At 45.2% G+C, this 19,096-nt stretch overlaps 1 protein-coding gene across 1 annotated transcript in view; it reads left to right on the top strand.

The window, feature by feature from the left end:
• Positions 1–507: 507 nt before the first annotated feature.
• Positions 508–19,096, top strand: part of Ngef (neuronal guanine nucleotide exchange factor) — a 64,908-nt gene continuing 46,319 nt past the window's right edge. Inside the window, exons 1-2 of the mRNA XM_031368306.1 lie at positions 508–790; positions 4,398–4,512. Coding sequence (XP_031224166.1) covers positions 538–790; positions 4,398–4,512 — 368 coding nt within the window. The 5' untranslated portion in view covers positions 508–537. The remainder of the gene's footprint in view (positions 791–4,397; positions 4,513–19,096) is intronic.

The following is a 19,096-nucleotide window of genomic DNA, read 5'->3' as shown; positions in this document are numbered from 1 at the left end:
TGGAAGGGCTCTGTCCTTGTGGAGTTCAACTTTGCTCAGACATAAAAGGACCCTTGTGATACATGCCAGTGCCAGCACTACCCCTTGCCTGTGCCTGCCATCCTGCATCTGCCCCGACTGTCCCCTCCCTCCGCTCTCCTACAGTTCTCTTGCTATCTGGTACTCTCTGTGTCTAGAGTTATTCAGGAAATATTTACTTGCAAGTTGGTTACACAAACCACTTTAAGTGTTCTCCTTAAAGTGCTGCCTATGAATGGGACAAGCAAACCTCTGTTACACAATGATACATGACTGCTTCCAAATGAGCGGTTTGCACAGCAATTCTTATTGGCAAAGATGCAATTGCTGGGGTGTGCAGATTATTCCAAATCTCATCAAACTGGAGTGGAAGAGAATTCTATGCTCTGAATGAACCACTTAGCCCAATGACTCTAACTGATAACTGTTCTCTGTCTGTTCTGAAGCACTGAAAACTGATGAAGTCAGAGAGGTTGCTGACCCCAGCAGTCCTGCTGAGAAACCATTAGATGCATTGCCATGGAGACCAAAGACTCTGAAGACTGGGGAAAACCTCAGAGGAAATCAGTGAGCAGCTCATGGAAACGCAATCATAGCCCAGCTGAGATGAGAGCTCTGGAGAACAGGGAGGCACCTGAGACTGGTGAGGAGACTCAAAACGAAGAACCTCACCGCTTCATCCCAATGCAGAGGAATTCTATCTTCAATCGTGCTGTGAGACACAAGCACAAGGCCAGAAGCATGATTGAGCGGAGAGCCAGTGACCAAGCAGGTCAGTAGCAGGGATACCTGTCATGAGAGTTATTGATACCCAGAGTCTCATTAAACAAAAGGGAGAACAAAAGGCACTGGAAATGGTCAGGGATGGATCCAGCAAGGTGGAACACTTGAGGTCATTATCTAAAGGATTCACCTTCCCTAAGTCTGATAACATGTCCTCTTCTGAGAAGGGTCACCTCAGCGTCATACGAGACACTCCTGAAGAAACTAAATCAAGTTATGCATATGTATATATGTATATATATTCTTGTAGGAAGTTGGCACTGTCCACATCCCGGGTCACTTGGGACACACAAATATTTTCTATTCTGTTCCTTTGAGTGTTGGGGTTTCTGTTGTCATGACTGTAAGTGAGAGTAAAACTTTGGGGTGTCTTTGCAGTGAGACCCCTGACTCTCTCATGTTGGTTCTGGTCACTTTTCATCTGCTCAAAATACATATTTGTTGAGTAGAATAAAGTTCAGAAACCTTTGACAGTGGGGCCTGACACAGCTGCGGACATCTTTCCTCAAGGCAGACCAGAGGGCTGAGAAGGGTGCATGCTGGGATTGCAGAATGTGGGATAGCTTCCCAAAAGCCTGGGCATGACAACTATCCTCAGGAAGTGTGCTATCCCTAACGTGATAGAGGTACAAGTCACCTTTGGGGCCAAAGGCTTCGGTGACTAGTCAAAAATATTCATTAAACTCTTGTATTAGTCAGGGCTCTCTAGAGTCACAGAACTTATGGTAGTCTCTATGTAGTCAAGGAATTTATTGATGACTTAGAGTCTGTAGTCCAACTCCCAACAATGGTCGGCAGCAACTGTGAATGCAAGTCCAAGGATCCAGCAGTTGCTCAGTCCCACAAGGCAAGCAGGCGAAGCAGAGCGAGCCTTCCTTCTTCCAATGTCCTTATATAGGTCTCCAGCAAAAGGTGTGGCCCAGATTAAAGGTGTGTGCCACCATACCTTTAACCCCAGATGACCTTGAACTCGTAGATCTTCCTATCTTAATCTTCTGGGATTCATAGCCACTATGCCTCAAGATCTTCATGCCAAGATTCAGGTTGGAAACTTGTATCTCTCAGCCTCCAGATTAGGGCCACAGGTGAGCCTACTAATTCTGGATTGTAGTTCATTTCAGATATAGTCAAGTTGACAACCAGGAATAGCCACTACAACTCTGTATTGGGTACTTTGCAGTCTGAAGCCAAACTACTCCCAATACACATAAAATTAAAATACACAGATGTGCACACACACAGGCACATGCACACACACAAGAACTGTGCAGCCCAATGAAAATATAATACATAGCCATCACATATGTCATTTCATATCTCCCAGTGGTCATATTTTTAAAAGTACAAAGAGGGAGGGACTAGAGAGATGGCTCGGTGGTTAATAGCACTTGTTGCTCTCGCGGAAGACCAGGGTTCAGTTCCCTGCACCCACATGGTAAGTTACAACCATCCATAACTCCAGATCCATGAAACATGACACCCTTTTCTGACCCTTATGGACACCAGGTATCGTGTGGTGTGCATGCATACATGCAAGCCCAAATACCCAAACACATAAAAGGAAATAAATAAATCTAAATGATTTGTAATGGCAAAGAAATGAATAGTTTATTGTAATAGTGTGTCTTATCAAATATAATAACACTTCCAAAATATATTATACCTATACCTACATATACCTACAGTTAATAATTACTATAACATTTATCAGTGATACAGGATACACACACACACACACACACACACACACACATTCATTCACACATCTGTAATCCCAGGACTAGGCAGGAGGACTGAGAGTTTGAGACAAGCCTGGCTACATAATGAGACCTGTCTTTAAAAAGTAACTTTATCAGTGAGCCACTTTAGGTTCTTTGCATACACTGTCTTTGAAACTTGTTGAGTGTTTTATAGCCCAGCCCCTTGTGTTAACTTGCCAAATCATCTCTGGAAATAAATACTCGATCTAGATTTAGATCTCATAAAATGTACAGTCAAAAACGTAAATTTACCCAAATTGTTCCAAATATTCTTAGAAGCGTCTCGATCATCGAACCGCCGCTCTGTTTGCACGTTTGGGCTTAAATTAAGCTGAATGAAATGGAAAATGCATTTCTACCACCACACCACTCATATCTCAAGTATGCAAGGGCTTCATGTGGATAGTGGCTACCCTATTGAACAGAGTGGGGGGGGGGAGGATGCCAGACACAGAAAAATACATGTAGCTGCCAGATCTGGGGCCACAGGGGTCTTTCTGTGGTGGGAGAAAAGGTAAGTACATTCATCTACTCTCCATTGTGATAAACTACTCAAGACAGATCAAATGGAAGGAAGGAAAGTGTGTTTGGGCTCATAGCTGCAAGAGGGTTCAGTCCAGGATCGTCGAGATCCACTGTTTTGGCCAGAGATGAGGCTGGGTATCTAGATAGTGGTGGAAAAGTCTAGTGAAGGAACGGGAGGAAGAGGGAGTCAGAAGAAGAGGGAGCGAGGGAGGGTCTAAGAAAAGATAAGCTATATCCTAGGGAGATTGCCCAATGACTGGCTTTTTCCCCAGGCCCCACCTCCATCTGCGTCCACAAGCTCCCAATAGCGCCACCAGCTGGAGACAAAGGTTTTAACATGCTAGCCTCTGGGAGCATCCCATCCAAATCCTGAGGGTGGCACGGGGCTGTGCTCAAGATGAGGGTACAGAAGGAAACAAGCGAATCAGAAGAGCATTTGTAGCTTCCCCGTGGCAAATCTGGGGGCACAAATGGAGATGAGAGCAGGGTCACCTTCCCTGTCACCAACACTGCTACTGGTGCTCAGTCCACCGATGAGTCAGTCTCATTAGATACAGGTGGTGGTTAACCTGAGTCCTCACTCCTCTCTGGAGTTAGCTATCTACAGTCACCTGAGGTTCCCTGACCCAGGGTCCATAGGGAACCCCGTGTCTGCTTCACTGTATAGGTTAGAGAGAGGACTAGGAGCAGATAACATGTCCCTGGCCACCAGGCTTCTCTGATCTGTGTCCTAAGGACAGACGACAGCACATACACCGGGTGCAGATTAGAACTTGAAGGCCCAGGACTTCCCCTCCTCATTTCATCTGCTGCGGAACATGTGCCCCTTGTGAACCCCATGGCCGCAGCTGCCTCACCTGCCCACTGGGGTGATGTGACATTCTAGATCTGGTGTGCTTACCCATGGATTAGGAATCAGGGGTTGAGACTAGGTGTGAAGAGGTTGACAAGCTACAAACAAGTTTGTCCAGAAGTGAACTCACATTGGAAGCTTTGCGACCTGGTAAACATTAGCCAGGCTTCCATGTGAGCTTGCTCCCTCCCCCCTTGTCTCCCTCCCTCTCTCCTCTCCCCTCTGTGTTTGTGTATATATGTGAAGTTGCTGGCATCATAGTCATCAGCTCCATTGCAATGATATCCCAGGTCATCAAATACAGCATAAGACATAGCAAATATCCCTTTGGGATGTGAGAAGAGGAGTCACCCCCATTCTACCTTCTTTTCAGGATGACAGAACTGTCAGTCATAGATTTGCCTGAAAAGGGGGAGATGCATATTTTCTAACTTGCTCTGTTTTTTTAAATGCCACAGATTTGCCAAAAATGGGAAAATCTGTAAATGAACCGTTGACCTTCAATCTACCCCAGGGTAGATTGCCTCCCTGGAGAACACCAGCACGGAGGGATGTAGGAGCACAGGAAGCCAGGTGAGCCATGTTTGGGACTAAAAGGCATGGTAGGCATCTATACCACCAATTCTTCTCAGAGCTATAGGATGTCACTTGTCATTTTTGTCATTTTGTTTTGATTTGAGGCAGGGTCTCATATATTCTAGGCTGGCCTCAACCAGAGGTGAGTGGGGGGGGAGGGGAGGGTGTTGGTGCATGAGCGTGCATGTGTGCCCACCCATGCATCACCTTGTGTGTAAGCAATTTTCAGAAGTTTGTCTTACTTGCAAGGCAGGCAAGCACTTTTGGTTGCAGGATATTTGATCACACTGTGAACTCTGAGATTGTGTTATTTACTGGAAAAATATATTTCTAGTTGTGGTGTGGCTCAGCCCTTAGCACACACCTTTAATTCCAAACAAAGGAGGTACAGTAAATTTATAGAAGGAAGCACCCATGTCTGAAAGGGATGTCTAATTAAGTGGCAGACAGAATGACAAACCTCTGCCAGAGAAAGATTTGACAGAATAGATCATGCCCAACTCTCATGAGAAGAGAGAGGAAAAGGAAGCTACTTAAGAGAGCAGTGCAGAAAGAAGCAGGCAGGCAGTTTTACCAGGAGAGTTATACAGAGACAGGTTAAAAAAGAGAACAAGCTAGACACAGGTGAAGACAGAACCAACCAGAGAATGAGAAGGAGCCAGAAGGTTAGAACAGATTGCTGGAGTTAGTTTGAGGCCAAGCAAACCAATTCAGGAGAGGCCTAGAGAAGCCAGATTGAATCAGTCAGCTTGGAGAAAAGTTTGAGCCAGAAGATCTGAGCTGAACCAGCCAGCCAGAGATCAGAAAGAACAAGAAAGAGTGAGCATATTCAGCGGTAAGTCTCAGAGGCTGAAAACACTCTAGGCCTAGAGGAGATTACAGCGTCTGGGACTAGGCCGTCAGCAGACAGAGGCAGTAAGCCTCAGAGACGGCAATTACAACAGGAGAATAACAGTTACATTTACAGCTTTTACCTGATGAACCATGGCCTGGAACTCTTGATTCTCCTGTCTCCATCTCTCTTGTGCTGAGATTCCAGATGTGCACCACCACATCTGGCTCATGTGGCGCTGGGGAACAAACCCAGGGCTCCTGGGTGCTAGATGAACACTGTGGCCCGAGCTACAATCACAGCCGCTTGTTTTTACTTCTCTTACAGGGATTGCTTTTTTTTTTTTTCAATCCACAATCTCCCTTTGTAAAAACTATCTATTCTCCCACAATATAGGAATTTGGGGATGTTATGTACACCAAGGAATGGAAAAGGAAGATGTCGGGGCCACTACCCTAGAGTGGTTTTAATTAATTGCGCATGTGCTGGGTCTTTTTCCTGTGCATTTTATGCTTGTTCTTCCTCCCTAAGACAGATCTTACTATTTGATTTTTTTTTGTTGTCTAGTCATTTATCATAAACACCTGTGTTCTAAATTGTTTTCTACACATGTATGGAACAGCCAGCTATACTGTGTGCTGTGGTGTGATGGGATTTCAGTGTGTTCACATTGTTCCAATGGGCTCTTGTTTGTCGGGTATTTGGATAGTCTATCGGTTAGAATTGAATTTTGCTACTTGTCCTAGACAGTTTCTATTGCTGTGATGAAACACTATGACCGAAAGCAAGCTGTGGAGGAAAGGGTTTATTAGGCACAGTTCATCATCAAAGGGAGTCAGGACAGGAACTCAGGCAGGACAGGAACCTGGAAGCTGGAACTGATCAAAGCCCACGGAGGGGTGCTGCTTACTGGCTTGCTCATATAGTTTGCCCACCCTGATTTCTTACAAGACTTGGGGCCACCAGTTCAGGGATGGCACCATCCACAATGGGCTGTGTCCTCCCTCATTGATCACTAATTAATGCCCTGACGGCTTGCCTACAGCCAGATCTCATGGGCAGATTTTCTTAAATGAGGTTCCCTCCTCTCAAATGACTTTAGTTTTTGTCAAGTTGACATAAACCTATTTAGCACAGTACTTGTAGCAAAAAGCCACATGACCCAGTTCATCACAGTGGGTGTCTATTTGGCTCCTGGGTAAAAGAAGTCCGAAGATCATGACAGAAGTTCCTTCATGCCTTCAGGGACCTAGGTCTCTCCTAGCATCTCACTCTGTCATCTTTTACGATGGCTGCCAGAGCTCCAGGCATCACAGCTACAGTTCAGGAGGGAAAACGGGAGGGGCTGGTGGTTCATGTTAACTCTCCACCTTTCTTTCTAAGTGGCCTCCTTGAAGGCTGACCAGCTGGTACTACTTGCATCTCATTGGCTACTCATTGGCTCAGTGGTTTACATTGTCTGACACTTCTGTTTGCAAAGGCCGTTGGGAAAGAATTTGTTCCATGCCAAACCCAATTTTCTCAGTCTGCTCACTGGCTTTCACACTAAAGCATCGCAGTTTCTCTGCACCGCTCTAATTTATATCTCCGTGCTGACCATGAGGTTGAGTGTGTTTCTATGCATTTCCTGGTTCTCTACTGACTTACTTTTAGGATGGTGGGTCATTCGGGTCATTTGCCCATTGTTTGTGTATTTTTTTTTTTACATTTGCAGTTCTTTATATGTCAAATTAAAAACAAAAACAAAAAACCTGGCCAAGCCAAGCATGGTAATCATGCCTATAATCCAAGGACTGGGGACACAGAGGCAGGAGGATCAGGGTGGATTCAAGGCTACCTCAGCCTATATAGTGAGTTCCAAGACAGTCTGGGCTACAGAGTGAGACTTGGCTCAAAAAATCCAAGTATCTTAATTTTCCTTCATTATGGTAAGCATAGATTTTAAATTTTGCTGACATTAACTTATCAATGGTGTTCTCTTATGGCTCACTGTTGTGTTTGCTATTTATCAAATACCTAAATTTCACAGCCGTTCATACCTCAAATTCTGCCTCTCTGTCTCTCAGTCCATATGGCCACCCAGCTGCTTTAACGCCATCTACATGAACGGCCTTCAGCTCCTGTCAGTGAGTGATATCTGGGCCTTGTCTTTTATTTACTTTTTCTTTTTCTTTTCTTTCTTTCCTTTCTTCCCTTTCTTTTTCTCTTTCTTTCTTTCTGTTTTTTTGTTTTGTTTTGTTTTTTGTTTTTTGAGACATGAGTTTCACTATGTAACCATGCTGGCCTTGAATTCACTTACATAGTCTAGCTTGACCTTGAACTCATGACATTCCTGCTTCAGCCTCCTAAGTGCTGGGATTGCAAGTATGAGCCACTGTGACCAATTTGTTGATATTTTTTTTAAGGCTCCACACTATGTGTACATGGTGGGTTTGTCTCTAGACTTCTCATTGGTCTTGCTGACTACCCTTGTGCCAAGAACCACATTGTCTTCAATTCTGTAGCTTTGTGCTTAAAGTCTAGTAGTGTGAGCCCTCCTACACCATTCTTTTTAAAGACAGGCCTGACTATTTTAAGTTTTGTGTTCCCATATAAATTTTAGAATCAGGATGTCAATTGCTACTCTCAAAAATATGCAGTTGAAATTGCATTATCCTTACAGATAAATTTGGGGATCCTTGACTCCTTAAATTGTTCAGTCCATGAATATATCCCAACTTATTTAGTTGACTACATCCCCTCTGTTTAGATACTTTAAAAAACTAAGCCAGTGATGATTTGTAGGGCTAGGATGCATTTTATATATATTTTTAATTCTTCTATGTGTTGTTCATATATGCATATGTGTTCTGGAGTTGATGGTGCTCATGTATGTGACTGTAGGTGTGTGTACTAAAGTGTTCCTGTGGAGATCAGAGGGCCTCCTGGGGTGTCCTTGTTTTCTACTGTGTTTAAGCACAGTCTCTTGTTCTATGTAAGCTGAGCTAGCAGGCCTGCTCACTGGCTTACAGGGATGGCTTACAGTGAGCTTGTAAGGATTCTCCTGTCTCTGCCTCCTACCTCTCCATGGAAACACTGGGATCACAGAAGTGCACAACTGTGTCTGGCTTTACATGGACTCTAGGGACCTGAACTCAGGTCCTTGAGCTTGCATGGAAGGTGTTTTATCCTCTGAGCCATTTCCCCAGCCTGGATTTATACATATTTTAATTAAGTTTGTCCCTAGCTATTTCTTGCTTTTATTAAAAAAAATTATTTTATATGTTAATGTTAATGTTTTCTATGTCTGTTTTTAAACTATTTATTGATGAACAAAACACATTGGTAATGCATACAAATACAGTTATCTTGGTCAGATGAGGAGAAATGTCGAACTCTTACACGTTCACCTGGTGTTCCATGATATTGACAGATTTGCTTATTCTATTTTTTTTATGTCACTGTCTTAGTTAGGATTTCTATTGCTGTGTCAAAACACCATGACCAAAAAGCAAGTTGGGGAAGAGAGAGTTTATTCAGCTTACCCTTCCACATGGTTGTTCATCAACAAAGGAAGATGGGGCAGGAACCTGGAGGCAGGAGCTGATGCAGAGGCCATGGAGGGGTGCTGCTTACTGGCTTGCTTCTCCTCACTTGCTCAGTCTGCTTTCCTATAGAACCCAGAACGACCAGCCAAGGGATGGCTCCACCCACAGTGGGCTGGGTCCTCCCCCACCAATCTAGTTGAGAATTTGGCCTACAGCTGGATCTCATGGAGGCATTTCCTCAACAGAGGCTCCTTCCTCTCTGATGACTTCAGCTTGTGTCAAGTTGACACAGAACCAGCCAGTACAGTCACTTTAGAAAACTATGCACTGAATTTTACCCTCCATGAATACAGTCTCCTTTCTCCTGTTTTTCGGGACTCTTCGGAGCGCTTGTTTTTCCTGACATATAGCACAGGTAAGTCCTTGACAGAAATAATGCTGAATCAATACAGCCATGGTAGACATCTTTACTCATTCCCTGCCACAAGTCAGAAACCCATTCAGCCTCACAAGTAATTATAGGAAGATCCCAAAGAATCTAAGTTTAAGAAACGAAGCCTATCTTCACAGGAATTGGAGCAGCATCAGGAACCAGAAACACCCGGTCAGTTTCTCTGGGGCCCTTCCCCCTTGCCTCTCTTGTGAACTGCTCTGTTTTCCTCGATCTCTTTTTAGACCAGAGAACTCTTCTCCCTGTTTGCCCATAACCTAAATGCCAGCCATTGCCAAGATAACATTTCATCTTGACTTGAGAAGGGAGAGAAGTCGGTTGTCCACCTTAGGGTCAGGTATCTACCTCTATGCTGATTAGGTAAAAGAGCAGGGGAGAGAATTAATGGGCCATCCCCACATCATCAGTAGGACCTGGGTCTGCAAGACCCAAGGAGATGGGCTAAAGAGATGGCTTGGTGGTTAAGAGATGGTTCAGTTTCAAGCAGCCACAAACGGGGATCGGATTCCCTGTTTTTGCATCTGCAGGTACCCACACACATATGATATATATTCATACCAATACACAGACACAGAAATAAATGTTGAAAGAAAAAAAAAAGTCAAGGAGAGATAGGCAACCCTTGGTGTATCTAGTGTTATCTGTTAGGGTCTGGACCTCACACAAGAGAATACTAAAGGAAACATGCATGAAGTAAAAAGGCACGGATTGAGGTAGGGACAGCAGGGACTCCTGGCTGCAGCTTAGAGGACTAGAGGATTAGGGTCTTTCAGAATGGCTTCAAGACCCACAGGCCTTCAGTCTCTGAAAAGCTTGGGTGGTGCTGATAAGAGGCATGCATCACTTATGATCAGTGCCTACCCGCCAGGCTCTAGAATTGTCTGCAGCTTGGTCAATGTCCCAAGCACTCTTCCATGTACCGAGTTACAGTGATGCTGGGCGAGATGGCAGGAAGGAAGCACAGTCAGGTAGGACACTGCTCCTTACCGAGGGACAGTAGGTAAGCTGAGCTAACTAAAACACATCTTTATTAGAATCGGTGTTGTGTGACTTTTCCAAGGGAGTGTATTTCTATTCACTGTAGAAACAGAGGACAAAGGTAGATCAAAGAAATGATTCTGCCGAGTCCAGTGTGGTGGTCCAATGAATTTCCTGGGATTACTTATAGGAGCATGGGTCAAGGGCTACTCATACACAAGAACACAAGAGTGTCAAGTAAGAACATCACAGCAAATCCTATCCCAGCATGGGCAACAACTCACAAAACTGCATCACTGGAGCGCCCTATGCAAGCTACAGGGAGCTACACCACCAAAGGCTCTCCTCGTCTCTGCCAGCTCCCAGCTGTGGTTTATTGCTTATGTAACTTGACTAGGTGGAGTCAAGTTCCGTGACTACCATCCACTGATCCATCTCAAACATAGCCACTGCCATGAATTCTCTAGCGCCACTAAAGGCACCAAGTCTGAATTTCTGAAGCTGGACAAGGACCAGGTTCCATATTGGAAACTGTTTCCATGGAAACACACAAATGGCACAAACAGTTACTCTGGGGGCAGCTTGTTCATCAGTGCTTGCTCCAGTTGTTGCTACAAGAGAGTCTTACAGTAACAAAGTTTCTTAAAATAAAACAAAACAAAAGTGTAAACAAGCCCAGAGAGACTTAAGAAGTGGTATTAACTAATTGTAATGCAGAAACTTTGTTTTTTTAAAAAAGATTCCTTTTTCAGCCAGTACACTGTGGACCAAGGGTGAGGAGTTAGGAGGATTGCTGGGGGGTAGAGGCAGAGTATCAAGTGTTAAAAGACAAGTAGTTTTGGACCCGGGTCAAATATTTCAAGATGCTAAGAAATGATTGTTTATTTCCTCGGACACTCTCATGCTATGACAGTTATTTTTTCAGCCATGTGTAAGTCTTTGCATCTTTTGGAGAGACATCCTGGAATATTTCAAATGAGACAAGATGATGTTCAACATTTGCTCCAAAATAATGCAGGCTGAGGAAGCAGTGGAGGGAGTGGAGATAAAACATAGCCTTGAGCAGGGCTGTTGGGACTGGGTGTGCATGTTTGAGATGTTCCTGTCTACTTGAGTGTGTTTGAAAATCTCCATAGTAAAAAGTTTGAGGTTTTTTTTTTAATTAGGTTCATTTTGAAGGCTTTATAAATTGTTGTTTATTTATTTATTGGTCATTCTGGGCTAGAACTGGTGGGTGCTCAGGCACTAAGCTATATTCCATATCCTAAAGCTTATTTGGAAAAAACCGAGAAACTTCGAAAAGAAAAGCAAGTGGCACAATTTTTTTCAGAGAACCTGCCCAGGTCATGGATCCCTGATGCCTGCTTTCTTATAGTGCCCATAACCACCAGCCCAGGGATGGCACCACCCACAATACCCTGGGCCCTTCCCCATAAATCACTAAGAAAATGCCCTACAGCTAGATCTTATGGAGGCATTTTCTTAATTGAGGTTCTCTCCTCTTGGATAACTTTACCTTATATTAAGTTGACATAAACTCTCCAGCACAGAGGATTTGCCAGCTATGCCTTCTAGCTCAGATTTCTACTGCCAACTGAGATGAGGACCATTTGCCTAGCAAGGGACATACAAAGTCAGTCTTCTCCATGTCATGTGTCCACATGGAAGCCAGCCGAGTTCCCCACATGGGCTGCCCCTTTCTGTGGACCTCCTGCAAAGCATCAGGAGACTCCAGACCCTCAGCTGTGGAGACTGAAGGGAGGGTGGGTTTCACCTATGAACGTCTATTTTTACACTGCCTGTGACTTACATTCCACAGCCTATGCTGCTAATTTCATATACTTTTGGCAGCTGTGTCTTCTTTGCAGAATTTCGAATCCTTTTTGTTCCCCCTCTTCCTGATGTTGAAGAGCCATGCTTGCCCTTTTCCACCGGGCCTCAGAGATACAGGCTTCAGTACCTCTCTCTCAGGTGTGACTCTGGAGGGGAATGAGTCTCTCTGGCTGGCTGTACCTTAGCTAGGTGTGGTAGGTGAACAGACAGGGGCTAAGAACAGCTGTAACTCTAGTGGAAAGTGCTGGAAGGCACAACCCCATGGCCTTACTCATCCCCTTTGCTATGTAGTAATAATTACACAGGCTGGACAGAAGCTCCGTGGTAAATACTGCATAAAGTGGGCATGCTGGAGCAACCCTGTACCCCAGCCACTCCAGAAGCAGGAAAAAGAGCAAGAGTTCAAGATCATCCTGGACTGCATAGCGACTCAGAGACCAAAAGCAAGCTGGACAGAGGTGGCACTTGCCTTTAATACCAGCACTCAGGAGGCAAAGGCAGGTGGATCTCTGTGAGTTTGAGGCTAGCCTGATCCACAGATCAAGATCCAGGACAGCCAGGGCTCCATGAGACAACCTTTCACAAGAGAAAATCAGACTACAGCTGTGCTCAGAGAAGATCCCAGAAACCACAGTAACAAATCTGTCCTTGTAACAATTAAAAAGATGCTGGGCTCAACAAGCTCCAAGAGCAAAGCCTCCAGATAATCATAGACAACACAAGATCTCAATGCGAGCAAAACGGCTTTCCATATTCTGTGTTCAAGTACCAGACAAAAGCAACTTCAGGAAATGTTTTCTATGGCTGTATCAGAGAGGGTATGGTCCATGGGGAAGACATAGTGGCAGGAGCTTGAGACAGCTGGTATGCTGTATGTGCAGTCAAGGGTTAAAGACACGAGTGCGTGGGCTCAGCTCACTTTCTAGTTTTTTGTTTGTTTGTTTGGTCCAGGACCCCAGCCTAAGAAAGGTTCTGCCCACAGAGGAGGGTCTTCCTACCCCAAATCACCAAATCTAGAGAATGCCTCATGGACATGGCCAGAGGGTTGTCTACCAGGAGATTCTAGGGTCTGTCAAGATTGCAATCAATGTTAACCACCGCACATACACACAAAGGAAACTTCATATACCTTGGAGCAAACCCAGAACCAAAACTGGAGTCTTTTCTCCAGCCCTGGGCAGATGGCCCTCAGTTGGTTCCAGGAACATGAAGGATTCAATCATATGTCTTAAACTTTCATAAAGACATTCACACCAATATCAACAGTTAAGTGTCTTTCCGTTTAAAGGAAAGGGTGAATGTCAACCCCCCTCTGGCTTTAATTCTTTAGCGTGTTAGTTGTGGAGCAGAAGGCTCGAGTCAAAGCTATTTGAACACCATCAGGATTCAGTACACTGGTCATCTAAGGCAAATTGTTCAAGGCCATTGGTTACTGATCCAACACTTTGCAACAAGAAGATGGCAGGTTCAGAGAACAGAATAGTTAGCCAGACATGCCAGTACTCAGGAGACAGTGGCAGGCAGATCTCTGTGAGAGTTCAAGGCCAGCCTGGTGTACAGAGGGAGTTCCAGAGCAGCCCAGGGCAGGGTGGGGGAGACAACCAAAAGCATTTCCCAGTAGAAATGGTCTTTTGAGAGTAAAGAGTAGAAGGCTAAACACAGGCTCCATATTCAGAGAACCCATTGTTTTTTTATCTATCCATACTGAGAATGGAAATTCCAGGAAAAGTTATGCCAAAACCAAAAACAAAACCAAGAAACCCCAAACCCACAAATAAACAAGCAAACAACAACAAAACAAACAGACAAAAAGCAGGTAAAGCCCACTGATGGAAAAAGTTTATGACTTTGAAAGTATTATCAATATGCTGAGGGACTGAAAAGAAAATGTTCTAGTTAAGGGTCCTAACCAAATTGCAGTGCTCACTCCATAATGAAGTCCTGAAGCCAGAATAGCCTAGATTTCTCTACAATCAAATGACACGGCTCTTACATATGCTTCATAACTCTGGGAATTATAAACACATTTCTGCCTCTTGTTGGTGTCCCTCTGGCTGTTTTTCTTGTCAATTTGACTTTTTAACAGGGTCTCATGTAGCTCAGGATAGGTTTAAAGTCAATATGTGGCTAAGGATGACCCAGTGGTTGCAGGACATATGTAGGACAGACATTAATTTCGAATGTCTTCCTGAACATCCCTCCATTGTCTCTCAGTAAACTGGAGCTTACTAACTCAGCCAGATTCCAGGAACCCTTCTGTCACTGTACCCTCTCCTTCTACCCTAGTATTCTAGGTCTATCTGGCACACCCTACTTTTTTTAGGGGTTCTGGGAGACTGAACTCAAGTCTTCATGCTTGCTCAGCAAGCACCTAACTAAGCCATCTTGTCAGCCCTTCTTGCTGTTGATTTCGTTTATGCCTCAAGATAGGGTCCCGCTATGCAATCTTGCTTGGTCTGGCACTCCCTATGTAGATCAGGCTGCCGGTGAACTCAAAGACATCCGCCCGCCTCTGCTTCGCATTAAACGTGAGCACCACCATGGCCAGGTACTAGCCATATTTTTTAAAGACCTGCCTATATCACCAGGCAAACAATCCTGAGGCTTTAGCCCAGCTCTCTTACCTCCTCACCTCCCCTAGAGCCTTTCTAAGGCCCTTCAAGGCTTCATAGCCCACATCTTGGAGGACTTGGATCCTCTTCCTGTGCTGTACCAGACATCTGGGCCTTCTCCTCTTGTGGAAGTGTGGACAAGGAGCTACATTTCCAGCTTTGTGCCCCCAGCCTGTGGTGAGAGACTCAGGAAACACCAACACTCAAGAGTCCCTTGTTCCACTGACTACAGTGGTTCACCAAGTGCCACATTCTTCTTATAACACAAGAACCCGTGGAGACTTTCTTAGTTCACCTTTGACCAATGTCTTGGGATTGCTGCCCTGTGTTAGAGATTTGGGAGAGTGCTGTAGAGACCAAAAGGAGCAAGAAACACAGCCCTCGCACTGCGCCCTGCGAGGGGATATGACCTCTTCCCATTTCTTTCTTCCTCTCTGACTCTAGTAATTGGTGCTGTCAGTCCTAGATCCCGACACTGCCTGTCATGCAATTGTCAAACCTCTAAATTAAGACCTCGACTCTGCGGTGTAGAATAATAACATGCTCTATTTTGGCTGAGTTTAATGACCATGCCAGGATTCAAGCCTTACCAGGTTGCAAGGTCACGTGGGTGCCAGAAAGCCTGACTTGCCCTGGCCTGGAGAGCGCTAATTGTGTATAAGAAAAAGAAATGAGATTGTGCTCCACTCAAGACAGACCATCAAATAGCAGGTGGCTAGTTTTCAGAGGACCAGAGGAGGGACCTGGCACACACAACTCGGCTCACAACTCCCCTGAACAGGTTAGAGAGACAGCCTGCTCCTTGGAGGGGTCCCAACTTGCCTTCATTACTTTCCCAGCAAAAACTAAAGAATCATGCAGAAGCCCACCTCAGCTTGACCCACAAGGGCCTCCCCGCCTAGTATTCACACCCAAGAGCAGCTGACCATAAGACTGGATGGAGCTTAGTGACTGTTCACTAATAACAGCCAGACCTGAAAGATATCAACTCTGGCTAACTCTGCAAGGTAGTGTGTGTGTGTGTGTGTGTGTGTGTGTGTGTGTGTGTGTGTGTGTTTTCTTGTGGCAGCCCAGGGAAGGGTCTGGTTGGTGGTGAGGAAGGCTGAGGTCGCAGAGATGTCCTGCCCATGGCAGGCACATGAACTTGGAAGAGGAGCCTGCAGATGTAGCGAGCAGCTTGCCCACAAGCTTGTGAGAGGCTGAACCACTACTTTATGGTCCACAGAAGCCAACGAAGAGAATAAAGGCAAACTTTTGTGCTATTTTTGATCAATAGACAATCTATTGGTAGTATTTTCTAGAAACTAGAAATAGAAGGCAATCCTTTATAAGCAAATGATGCTGGGCACTCTCTCTCAGAGCTCTGCTTCTTCCCGGTCCCTGTCCATGGGATCCCTGCAGCTGACTGTCCTCACAGCCCTTAGACAGGGACTAGCTTGCTGTCCACAGTCCGCATCTTCAAACAAGGGAGGATGAACCCTGAGGGGTAGTTTGTGCTTTCCTGGGAGCAGCTAAGACCAGGACTTCAAGATGGCATCCAGGGAAGGCTTCTTTCCCACTGTTCCTACTTCAGCACCCTCATAGACTTCTGGAAGCTCCGCCTTATTGAATCTCTTGTACCTGGGTCTCATAGGAACCCAACTCAAGACACACCTGTATTGAACTCTGCATTTTTGAATTTTGTTTGTTTGTTTTTTTGAGACAGGGTTTCTCTGTGTTGCCCTGGCTGTCCTGAAACTCTGTAGACCAGGCTGACCTCAAGCTCAGAAATCTGCTGCCTCTGCCTCCCAAGTGCTGGGATTAAAGGTGTGTGCCACCACCGCCTGGCTGAATTTTTTTTTTTTAAAGCATTATCAGGTTCTGAAAGATGCTCTTTCATTCCTATAACTAGCAAAGATGATTATTGAACCAAGAAAACAGTAGCAGATAAATTCAAATATGTAATTTATCCAATTATTTTTCAAAAAGCATTTGCTAGGTCACTAAGATGAGTGACCACAAAAACAAAATTTTGTTGTTGTTGTTTTGTTTTGTTTTGTTTTTCAAGATAGGGTTTCTCTGTCCTAGCTATCTTAGAATGGGATCTGGCTTTGAACTCAGAGATCCACCTACCTCTGCCTCCCAGCGCTAGGGTTAAAGGCATGCGCCACCACATCCAGCTAACAAAGTGAGTTCTTTAGAGACCTTTCCAGAAGGGCCTGGGAGAACCATCAGCCACTCTCCAAATCTGACTCTTGGGCCCAGGGATAGTGGGCTTCTGAGGTCAACCACAGCCACATGTGAGGCCTGAGGCCTGACCTGCTGGGGCTCTGCAACAGTCATTTGGTTAATAATAACTTCATCCCAGAGCTGCCAGCAATGTAAACTCGTCAGTCATCAGACTTGGCCCCTTTCATGTTTCTCTGAAGTGCATTGACTTAATCACATATTCATGAAGAAAGCTGGACAGAGGAGGTCAAGGTTTGATAACAGCAGTTGCAGATCACACTAGCTCTGGCGCTATCCCTAATCCTGTCACCGAACCTGTGACAACTCAACAGAGGTCTCTGCAACTCAGCTGCTGTGCCAGCACAGAGGCCAGGGCTGGACCATGAGACCTATGAGCTACCCTTCTCTCCAGTCTCAGGATGAGTGTGGGCAATGAAGGATGGATACTACACAGCTGGGCCCTAGCCCACGTCTAGCACACACCAAGCAGCTCCTATCATTGCCTTTTTCTTTATTATGGTTTCTGTCTGTCTGTCTGTCTGCCTGCCTGCCTGCCTGCCTGCCTGTTTGCTTGTCTGTCAGTTTGCCTGAAACAAGACCTTGCTGAGCAGGCTAGACTGAAATTGGCTATGTAGCTCAGGCTGGCCTTGAATTTGTGATGTTCCTGCTTCAGCCTCCCAAGTGCTGGCCAAACAGCCATGAACCACCCTCCCTGGCCCTCTTTGCTCTCTTGAGCAAAGTCTAAGATTCACAGAGACTTAGAAGCTAGTTCCTTCCCAGGAAGTGGGTCATGTTAAAAATGTATGTAAAATATTCATGGAAACAGCACCACGCACTGTGTTTACAAACCCATCGGGGAAAAAATAATATATATAAACATCCAAAGCTTGCAAGCAGAAAAAGACATGAAAAGATTATTCGCCAGACTACAAACCGGCTTCATGAGTAAAGAAAAAGAAAAGCAAAAAAAGCAAGACATTGATTTCATTGAGCAAATTGGCACTTCAGTAACAAAGCTCTGGCCCTAGAGATTAGGTATACACTGACTGGAGCTGCCTCAGGTCTGAATGTAGAAAAGCAATAAGAACTGCCCCTAATCTTCAACTAAGAAGCCGTGGAGATGAACTGCTCAGAAGCCAGATGTGGAGAGGCTCAGCCCCGAGATGCTTCAACTGACCCAGTTGTTCGCTGTGAGCACCCTCCGTGGGAGGCTTTGTACTGCACTGCAGACTTAGCAGAGAACTGAGAGGTCAGGAGGCAGCTCTGCTTTGTGGGGCCTGAGTTCCAGTGAGCACTGGTACCCAGAGCTCCTGAGTTTGGCTGGGGAACAGGCAAAGCGCTTCACCCTTCAGCCCCGCACCCTCTGCATTGCAGTGTTTACTGCTCAGCTGGAAGTGAGGCCTCTACATCAGAGGTGCCATTTCTCTATTCAGACCTCTAACCCCTGCTTTGGTTTTGGGGGTATGGAATGAAACCCACTGAACCACACTCCCTGCCCTTTCGTTTATTTTTTGTTATATTGTATTTGTATGTGTATGTATATGTGTGTGTGTGTGTGTGTGTGTGTGTGTGAGAGAGAGAGAGAGAGAGAGAGAGAGAGAGAGAGAGAGAAAGAGAGAGAGAGAGAGGACAGCTTGCAGGAATCAGCTCTTACCTTCTACCATAAAGGTCTCAAGGATCGAACTCAAGACACCAGGCTTGGCACCAATACTCTTCTACATGTTGAGCTATCTTATTGGCTCCTATTGGTTTATTTTTGTCACAGGGTTTCGACTGTGTAATTCAGCCTAGCTTCAAACCTGAGATCCCCAAATGCTTGGATTACAGAAATATATCACCATGCTAAGCTTCTCTAGATTTTATAAAGGAAACTTTCAAATAGGGGAGTCATGCAGTGACTTGGTTACATCTTGGAGCACAGGGCCAGTTGTGATGGTCTGGGGACATAAGGAGCATTCGTGCATAGCCAGGTGTTGGCTTTCCTGTGGAGTGAGTGGAGCAGACCACTGTGACAGGGTTATCCTTATTTCTAGGAGCTGTATTCAGGAGGCATGGTGGTATAGACCTGTAATCCCAACCGCATCAGGGACTAAGGGGGACATGGCAAAAACCACATCAGGGACTGAGTCAGACATGGCAA

Source organism: Mastomys coucha, unplaced genomic scaffold, assembly GCF_008632895.1.
Source record: "Mastomys coucha isolate ucsf_1 unplaced genomic scaffold, UCSF_Mcou_1 pScaffold14, whole genome shotgun sequence".
NCBI lineage: Eukaryota > Metazoa > Chordata > Mammalia > Rodentia > Muridae > Mastomys > Mastomys coucha.
The sequence above is the reverse complement of the archived record's forward strand: the minus strand, read 5'-3'. Positions and strand labels throughout refer to the sequence as shown.